Consider the following 9,975-nt stretch of genomic DNA (forward strand, 5'->3'; position numbering starts at 1 on the left):
CTGTTCGCCATGAGGCCTTCGGACCCCCCATCCGTGGAGACCCCCGCCATGCCCACCGCCGTCGCCACTGTGGTCGTCACCCCCGCCCCCAGTGAGGCGCCGGCCCCCGCTGCGGCCCCCACCCCTTCTTTATCTACTTCTTCTTCCTCCTCCACCACAACCTCCTCCACCACCACCACCACCACCACCACCACCACCGCTAGTCACAACACCACCACAGAGTCTGCAGCAGCACCCGCTCTAGATATCTTTGGTGGTAAAGTCGCTCTCCTGCTCGCGCTCTCTCTCTCTCTCTCTCTCTCTCTCTCTCTCTCTCTCTCTCTCTCTCTCTCCCTCTCTCTCTCATTGCGCCTCTCCCTCTGCATTGCCCTGCATTTTGACGATGACCATGACATGGTGATGATGATAATGACGATGATGATGTTGATGATGATGATTATGGTAACCCGCATAACCAAATCCCTACATTTCAGTTTTGATTTGAGTTTCTGTCATGATCACTTGAATTGGGCACATGATGGCCACTGAATCCATCAGTTTGACCTTGTCTAAAAATTATCAAATTATTATTATTATAATTATTATTATAAGTATTCTGAAAACATTCACACATTGTTTAAGCCACCATGAGTTTTAAGGGTGCAACACATCGGTGCCACAGACATGGTCAGTTATTACAACACTTTCCCATATCCTACCTTTGTGATGTATATCCTATCAAAAGACGTGACACAACCTAATTTGATTGGTCACGTTATAACTAACAAACTAACACACACGCTGTCCAACGTTTGGGGGAAGAAAGAAGCTGTTGCTCTCACAACAGTTAACAAATAACACGCTAACAGTGCTTTCTTCGCTTCCGACTTCTGGATGGCGTTGTTGTAGGCACGAGGACTGCTAGCTGCTAGCCGTAGTTTGTAGTGCTTCGCCTGAGCCTGTGCATCACTTAAAGGGAATACCACTTTCAAGAGCCATGTGTAATACTGCATATTTTAAGCTATTCAACCTTTTTATGCTTAATCAAATTGATATCAGTAATAGCTTTAAATGATTGCCCAGTTGGCCTCATGGCATCCAACGACATTTAGTGGTGTCCTTCTCTTTAACTGATTCTACCTTATTTTCTCACCAAAATAAATTAATCCTGGCATCCCAGACAAAGACAGAGAGTTTTTAGTTCATGTATGCATTCCTTTCCATCCATCTGTTTTTCTTACCATTATGTCCTGAATGCACTTGGCCTGGGAATCTGACCTGTGTGTCTTTGTTTGTAGATATGTTTGATTCTATGCCTGAGCAAAGCCCCACTGCTGAATCCAAAGCTGCTACCACACCTAGCGTAGACCTGTTTGGTTCAGGTACAGGAGCCCATGTCCACCTCTCTCCATCTCTCTCTCTCTCTCTCTCTCTCTCTCTCTCTCTCTCTCTCTCTCCTATCGTCCATTGGTCACTGGACCCTCACTGCTGCCTGTCATCTCTCATGTTGTTTGTTAGTCGTGGCAGTGCGTGTCTTGATCCGTCCCCATCGTGGTGTGACAACTGTGACTGTGCACGCCAAACCCTTCCCCTTCCCCTCCCCCACACGGCCACTAGGAGACACTTCTCCAGTCTGTGCTGCTATAGATCTGGCTCTGTCTCTGTCTCTCTCTTTCTCCTTTCTGTCTGCCTCTATCTCTATCTGTTCCCCTGTCTCTGTCTCTCCCTCGATCTGTTCCCCTGTATCTGTCTCTTTGCCTTTCCCCAGCTCTCTTTCGCTCTCTCTTCTTTCTGTCTCTGTCTCTCTCTGCTCTCTGTCTATCACTCTCTCTCTCTCCTCTCTGTTCCTCTTTCTGTATATGTATCTCTCTCTCTATCCATATATCTCTCTCCTCTCTGTCGATCTCTCTCTATGTCTAACGCTCTCTCTGTCTCAATCTCTTGTAACGCCTTTACTATGCTTCCACCCTTTCCTCCTCCTCCTCCTCCTACTCTTCCTCCTCCTATGCTGCTGCTGCTCCTCCCTTGCACTGCCACTGCCTGTTCTCTGCTGGCTGCTGTAGACCTCCCTGCTGTGTCTCGCGGGCCCTCTCCTCTGCCCGAGGAGCCCGCCCTGGCTGGGGACATCGTGACGGGTGAGTTTAGGCCTCTGCTTCCTCCCCTACTACTCTCTTCCCCCCCCCCCTTCCTCCTTCTGCACACTGCAAAGGAGGGGGTTAACCTGGACGTAAAGGCCTGGCATGGTGGATCTCTGTCTGTAGGTTTAGTCCTCGGTGCGTGTGGGTTTCCGGATCATGTCAGGCTTGTCGGAGTAGCGTAGCACAGAGAGGCATGCCTTCCTCTTTTTGTGACATCCTGTCTGAGCGGGATGCTTTTCGTTTGCTCTGGGCTTGTTTCTAACGAGAGGACGGATATGAATGCGTCCGCTTGAATGAACAGGGATTTGTCTTGTTCTGAGTAATCCTTACCGCTCTATCCTTCCCTACCTGTCTTGTTCTCTCATCCTATTTCGGGTCTCGGGCTCCAGATACCTTCTCCTCCTCTCCTACTACTGCTGCAGCTCCTGCAGCCTCTCCTGCTCCAGCTCCACTACCAGACGTCTCCTCTCCCCCCAAAGCAGAGCCAGCACCCGTCATTGACCTGCTTGGTACTGGCACTGACGAGATGTCAAAATGACCTCACAGCCAATCGGATACATACAATCATATGCAGATACCCATGGATATAAACACACACACACACACACACACTTACACGCACACATGCACTCACATGCAGAATTACTCACAAAGCCTGGATCCTCCATTTTATCTTCTTTCTTAAGCCGTTACATTGATAATTTCATCTTTCTCTACGCTTCTACAACTTCTATTGTTCTCCTATCGGTAGTCTAGCTGTTAGGACCGGAACTGATACTCCGTCACCAGGGATGATGTTGATGTCACTGAAGGTAGTGTCTCTGCTCGTAGATAGATCCCTATAGTATAGAAGATAATAGTGTGGTTTAGACATGATCAGAACAACTCATAGATAGATCCCTACAGTAAGAGAACAGAGTGGGATTTAGACATTAGTAGTACAGGTCATATGTAGTATAGGGGGATATCACATGACGTCATGCACATTCCAAGCCACCATCTTGGTGTGTTTTCACCACTATTATAACAACAATGATGACAACATGGCTGCTTGGTCATTCTAGAAAGCTTGGTCAAAATTCCCAAGATGGCGGGCTCGAACTTCCTTAATGGCACTTCAGGTCACATGATTGAAACTTTGTTCTACTGTGCGTAGTGGCTTAGCGTGGCTATACACTACAGCAACACACACCCTGTGGGACCTGTCTCACTGTGTTCCCTCTCACTTGTCCCGGTGGGAGCGTCCCGAGGCTGACTGCTTCTAACCCCTTTTTGCCCTCCATGCTGGCCGACGGGACAATCCTCACAGATGATTTCAGCGGTCCCAGCGACGCAGCATCCAGCTCTGCACCCACAGGCCCTGTGGAAGCTGTGGATCTGCTGGGAGGTCCGTGTTTCTATCAGTCTGTCAGTCGGATTCTCCTTCTCAGCCGTCAGTCTGCGATGCTAGCATTGTGGTTGTACTGTAACGGCAGCCTGCTACGCTTGCATGTCTGATATATTCTCAGAATATGTTGTAATTAAAGTTTGGACCTTTTCGAACATCACGTGGAACACAAATTAGAGTACTCATCATAATCTGGTTATAGCACAGTACAGTATAGTTGCAGTAAATTCCTTACATACTACAGTTCAGTATTAGCCTGGATATGTATTTTTTATTCCCAAATCCTCATGTAATACTTTGTTATCATCATTACAAGTTAGAATATGTTAGGTTACTATTTATTTGACCCTATTACTGATGTAATTCATTGATTTGATTTCTCAAGCCTTCTGATTGAAGCCTGTCTGTTATTTAATGTTGTGTATTACTGTATTTATTGATGTATCTTTCTATTGGCTTCACCCAGGGCTGATCTCCCCCAGTCTGGCCCCAACAGCTGCCCCAGCCCTGGCTCCAGCCCTGGCTCCAGCCCTGGCTCCAGCCCTGGCCCCGGCCCTGGCCCCCCTCCAGAACGACCTCCTGGAATCTGGTTTTGAGGCCCTGGGCTCCCTGCCTTCCCCCACGCCCCCTATACCAGCCTCAGTTCCCGTGGTGCCCCTGGTACCTGCAGCTACAATGGAGCCCACAATTGTTACAGCGCCCTCTGGTGGCTTTGATGCTTCGAGTAAGTGGAGGATTTATTAGCGTGCAGTTTTTTTCTTCTTCATTTGTAGCAACGATTATTCTGTTCCAACACCTTTGTGGCACAATATGTAGAATAGCATAACATTTATTCAGTCCAATGTTGTATTCAGTCCAAAGTCATTAATGCATTTTTAATTTTAAATGTGTGTTACATCTGTAACTTTGTATGGAATATTAGCCTAGCGGATCTGGCGCTCTGCACTTAGCTGTGGTCCGTTAGCCTAGCGGTTCTGTTGCTCTGCTCTTGACTGACTGTGTTTTTTCTTTGCGCATGAGTGGCGCGAGGGTCCTCGTTACCTCAGAGCATGGCAAGCCACGGTCACTGACCACGGTCACAGCAACCTAGCGCCTTACTGCTGCTCCCTCCCATTAGTCGCAAATGTTCTCCCCATCTCGCTAGCTTTCTACATCGCTTTCACTTCTCATTCCCTCCATCTCTCTCTCGATCTCTCTCTTTATCCATCTTTCTCTCACTCTCTCTCCCCATCGCTCTCTTTTGAATTGATCAATATTTCTTGCCCTCGCAATTCCATTCTCTCTGGATCTGCGGATCTGTCGTTCAACTCTCTCACCCTCTTCTCTCTGGCCAACAAACTGCCCGCACTGCTTATTTTCTTGCTGCACTTATTTAACTGCCTTTGCCTTTCTTCTTCTTCTTCTTCTTCTTCTTCTTCCTCTTCTGCCGCTGCACCCCCCTCCCCCGTACACCCACCACCACTCACTCCCTCCCCTCTGTTCTGTCTCTCTCTGCTGAGGGCTTCTTTGCTTGCTTGTTTACTTCTAATATATAATGGGTGAGTTTCTATGCCCCCCCCCTCCCCCCAGCACCCCATACGCTATGGAACGTGCAGCATGGGTACTTTCAGCTAGACCACACACGGACACATACGCAACCACGTTCCTTTTACATTTGTGGCCCTGTTTGGCATGTATGAGTGCATTTCCCTCCCTTCCTTCAGATGCATGAGACAGGCTGCGCTGCCTTCCTCATTTGCCCCCCAACCAATTCAGGGAATGACTCAGAGATGGAAACGCGTGAGCGTCCTGCTCTCTCATGGATACCAGACAAATGCCATTGCAGTCATTTTTTTGTGTCCCACCCCTGCCTCATGTAAATGCCGCATGCAGTGTGTAGCCGACTTGGTGGGGCTGTGTAGTGTGGACGTTTGTCCCCCTTACCAAAAGTGCAGCCTGGTCCTACCCCTGCTCTACCCTGCTTACAGGACCTACCGGTCTGGGGGATTGAACCATCGTAGGGGTCTCTCATGGCTTCACTAAAACATTTGTTATCAATATAATTGTCTAAATTTGTGTATGAATGTCAGTGTGGGAATTAGTGGACAACAAGACAGTGAATTACAATTTAAGTACTTTACGAAACAGACAGTGCTAAGTACTGATGCATGCATGTTAAACGCCCGCTCAGGCTAAATGCCTGCTCAGGCTGAATGCACAACAGAGTAATTACATTGGTACCAGAGGTCTTGGTAAAGCCAGGAGAGATGGTTTCAGTGGTTTAATCACCCAGACCGGTGTTGTTCTTTATAGGAGTTACCTCTCTGTACCTCCATGCTTCCTTGTATTTCATGCTTGTCCTTCCTGTCCTCCTAAGTGTTTGGTGGATTAGGTGACCTCCTGATGCCCGCCATAACACCCCAGAGCACCGGGGGCAGCACCGGGGGTGGGAGCGTGACAGGCAGCCTTGGGACCCCCGTCTCGGGCATGGGCATGGCGGCGGCCCCCCCACCTACGCCTCCAGCTACCAAAACCATCGTAGGGGACCTGGACTCGTCCCTGGCCAACCTTGTGGGAGGTAGGCAGTGTGAATGGCCTGGGGCAGGCAGTGTGGAGAGGCAGTGAGAGGCAGTGATGTGAAATGTAACTGAAATAACCAACAAACAAAACAACAGTTGGCTAATTGTTGCTTGTCTTTGGTTGGTCCCTGTTTCTATTTTTTATTATGCAGACCTGGGAATGAAGAAAAAGTAAGTTAATGTGTGGTTGTGCGTGTGTGCATATTCATGATTTTTTTTATCAGTTAGTTAGCTCTGTTATTATTGGAACTAAATACTGTAATAATTTCAATGCAACTACCCTGACTCCCAACTCTTGAATCTTGTACACAGTGATCCATAGCTACTTGCTGTATTGTAAGACTCCACCATTTGACACAGCTTGGCTAACTGGTTCTCCTTCCAGGGACCCAAACAGTGAGAAGAAACTCACAGGAGGGGCCAACTGGACCCCCAAGGTAGCCCCTTCCAGCTGGGGTACACCTGGAGCCCCGTTGGTATGAGAAAGCCCTAATTTCACTCTGGATATTATTCATAGTGGATAGTAACAATCTAGGTTTTCATTTTTTAGACCGTCTCTAGTGACAATCCTTTTTTTTTCTTTTTTTATAAAAACCTAATGAAAATGTTTCATTGTTTCAAGCCACAATGAACATAAAATAATTGCCAGTGTATTTTAGAAAATTAGTCTGTGTATTTTAGAATGGTAGTCTGTGTTACAAGTGAAGGTGCATAGATAACAGACAGAGTCGGGCTGTGTCTCTCAGTAACGTGTATTAACCGGCTGTGCACATAACAGACCTGAGGCGTTGACGACACGAGTACATACACATACATGCCCACCAGGGGGAGCTGTTGGCTGCATAACATTACCCTACAACAGTCTGTGTATTTTAGAATGGTTGTCTGTATTTTAAAATGGTAGTCTGTGTATTTTAGAACAGTAGTCTGTATTTTAAAATGGTAGTCTGAGTATTATTAATGTCTCTTCTTCCTTGGGTTCCTAGGCTGGTGCCACCTCTGCAGCGCCGCCTGCTGGAGCCATGGGGCCACCGCTAGGCTCACAGCCTGGTTATGGCATGGTGAGTTTTTATGATATGATGAAGCTTTTTTGTAAACCATAACCAGAGGTTCCTCCTGTCTTCATTACATGTATCGCCTTCAACAGTATGAATGACGCCGTAAATCACTACATAGTGAAAAAAAAAAAAGTATATATATGAAAAAATATATATATGAAAAAAAAATTAAGGTAAAACTACATGCATCCTATCTCATTCATATGAATGAGATAGGATGCATGTAGTTTTACCTTCATTTTTTTATGATCCTTTGATGATACCTTCATGATAAAAGTGTCGGCCAAATGATAACATTTTCATTTGTTTTCTTATGCATTCAGTGCATAGTGACAATCCCTAGCCTCCTCAGGGCAACTCTTTGCCCCCCCCCCCCCTTGTGGAAAGGGGCCCACTGCTTTAGAGTTTGTGCAGCTGAAAGTCTGATGTTTTCTTTTCTTCCGTTCCAGCCCATGATGGGCCAGCCCATGATGGGCCAGCCCATGATGAGACCACCCTTCACTGGCATGGCCTCAGCCCCAGGGGCTCCGGTAAAACACACACACACACACACACTAAATTTAACGGCCTACATATACACTACAGAATTGATAGGACTTAACATATTATACATAGCGTGTATTTTGTATTGATCATAACCACTAGTCGTTTGCTCTTGCTATCAAGCAGATTTCTCAAGGACCTGCAGGCCAAAGTCCCAAGAAACCCAAGGACCCTCTGGCAGAGCTGGACCTCAAGGACTTCTTATAAAGCCCCAGGTGGGTGCTGAGCACATTCAGGACCTTTGGTTTTCAACAGAAGAATAAGAATAACAAAGGTCATGTAGGGAAGATTTGAGAATTGTGAAGAGAGAGAGCAGAAAAGAGCAGGAGTAACTTTCCAAGTTTTGGAAAGTAAACACTCCAAAAAGCACCTCCCCACTCTCAGATAGGAAGGAATTCTATCAGAGAATTCACTCACTAATAGCCAACGGATAGCTACAGCATTTCTATGGCGTTTCGTTCAAATAATAACTTTAATATCTCACCTGCAGCACCTTAAATGGACAGTATGAATGACTGTATCTCTCCCTCTCTCTCTTAGATACTGCTGTTTGGAGAGCAGCTCTCTCCCTGTTTGCCGGGTGTCGCCGATCATCCCGAGATACCGGAGACCCCCCAAACATCCCCTTTAGCTTCTTAAAACCCCTTTTCTTCACCCCCTGGCCCGGTAACCTCCTTATCCCAGCCCTACCCCACCCTCATTCCAGTGTGATGTTGTAGCACAAAATGTGAAAGTGAACACTAGCGGTTTATCTATATATAAAAGATGGAGAAAAAAATACTAAACTACAAGCGTGTGCTTATGTCGATGTAATAATCCTTGGTCTAAATAAAAGCTGAGAAAACACATTAAAAAAATATGCAAAAGTAACTGAGAGAAAGTAAAGGCGTGTGTGTTTTCAGATTATTCGTTACCAGTGTTTGCCGTTTGAATTGAGTGCGGATGTGCGTCATGTGTCCTAAACCCCACCCATAATCCCGTCTAATTCCGCGTACTTTGCGAATGTGAGGGGGAATCTTTTTCTTTTCCTGCTCTTCTTGGGCAAGAGTAAAAAAATAAATAAAAAACTCACATTAGTTTGGAAACAAACAGATGAACAGACCAACAAACAAAACGTGTAGTGTGTCGTTTACAAAAAGGTCTTTTTTGATGTACATACATTTCTCTGACAAATGTAAGGATTGTGTCTGTATTCTGTATGTCTGTGGAGAAGAAATATACATGTGATCCAATAGGAATTTATGAAATCTTGTGAGAATTATCAGATTTTCTGTCATTGTTTGGGAGAATTAAGTGACAAATATGAATCCTGATAGATGGTATCTGTATAGTAAGAAACATTTATGGGCTTCTAAAGCTAATTGTACAAGATAATCGTATGTTTCATCCATTTTTTTTTTTCATCCACAGCCTTTAAAATGCTTTGGTCATTATTGTGCTCCATGATTTATCGTGTCTTTTTTTAGTATTACATTTTGTTAATATTCACTAACATTGGTATTTATCCTCATATAACATATAACCTCTTCAAAACAATATAGAACTCATTCACGCCGGTCAATTGGATCACGGTTGCCATGTGAACAAGTGACCCGTGTGACTCGTCAACACTCACACATGACTTGCCATTTTTGATACTGTCCATGACATTGTTTTGTTTGATCCATAACCATTGTATGTGCTTTAAAGAAAATGGCTCTGAGCTGGTCATGGTGCGTGTGATTGGATGCGTTAAAGAAAGGACACAGCAGATGGATGAGCCATCAGGTACCCCTTTCCTTTTCTATATGTTTCTTTGAACCCCCCGGTCCTGCTTCTGTCCAGCCGTCGTCAGTAACAGTGAACCAGTGAAACGCTGTGTCTTGTGGGACTCTTCGGGAGGGGGTAGGGGCTTCAAACTAATCATTCTCATGCACAGTGTGTCCTAGTTCCATGAACTTTTCAACTTGATCCAACTTTGTTCTTGGCGTTGACCTGTGTTTGAATGGCTGTGTATTACCAGCGAGTACCAAGTCCTGTGCTGTATACCTCTTTATATACCCCTGTTAATATAAACATTTGTGTGCGTATTGTTGTGTAACTTCAATGGACCATTTTAGCAACCGGTGGGAAGACAATTGGATGACTAAATGGTGGGATGAAAAAATGCTATTTTTATGTTGTTTTATTTATTTTATTTTATTTACGATGGCCCTACCCAGTGCATGTAAGCCCTATGAAATGCAATAAACCCGATGACGGAACAAACTGCCCACGGATGCTCACTATTCCTAATGATAATGGAGTGTATTTGAATCATCAGCTATCTCTGA

At 45.6% G+C, this 9,975-nt stretch overlaps 1 protein-coding gene across 1 annotated transcript in view; it reads left to right on the forward strand.

The window, feature by feature from the left end:
• The window catches only part of LOC311351769 (clathrin coat assembly protein AP180-like), a gene marked incomplete at both ends in the record, with an annotated part of 12,507 nt that extends 4,637 nt beyond the window's left edge, over window positions 1–7,870 (forward strand). The window contains 12 exons of the mRNA XM_084471913.1: window positions 1–256; window positions 1,278–1,361; window positions 2,043–2,114; window positions 2,507–2,645; window positions 3,359–3,504; window positions 3,971–4,228; window positions 5,861–6,061; window positions 6,215–6,233; window positions 6,448–6,538; window positions 7,049–7,123; window positions 7,570–7,650; window positions 7,790–7,870. The exon at window positions 1–256 is cut by the window's left edge and continues 50 nt beyond it. Of these exons, the coding sequence (XP_084328039.1) occupies window positions 1–256; window positions 1,278–1,361; window positions 2,043–2,114; window positions 2,507–2,645; window positions 3,359–3,504; window positions 3,971–4,228; window positions 5,861–6,061; window positions 6,215–6,233; window positions 6,448–6,538; window positions 7,049–7,123; window positions 7,570–7,650; window positions 7,790–7,870 (1,503 nt within the window). The remainder of the gene's footprint in view (window positions 257–1,277; window positions 1,362–2,042; window positions 2,115–2,506; window positions 2,646–3,358; window positions 3,505–3,970; window positions 4,229–5,860; window positions 6,062–6,214; window positions 6,234–6,447; window positions 6,539–7,048; window positions 7,124–7,569; window positions 7,651–7,789) is intronic.
• Window positions 7,871–9,975: the final 2,105 nt, after the last annotated feature.

Source organism: Micromesistius poutassou, assembly GCF_964030765.1.
Source record: "Micromesistius poutassou genome assembly, chromosome: 8".
Classification (NCBI taxonomy): domain Eukaryota; kingdom Metazoa; phylum Chordata; class Actinopteri; order Gadiformes; family Gadidae; genus Micromesistius; species Micromesistius poutassou.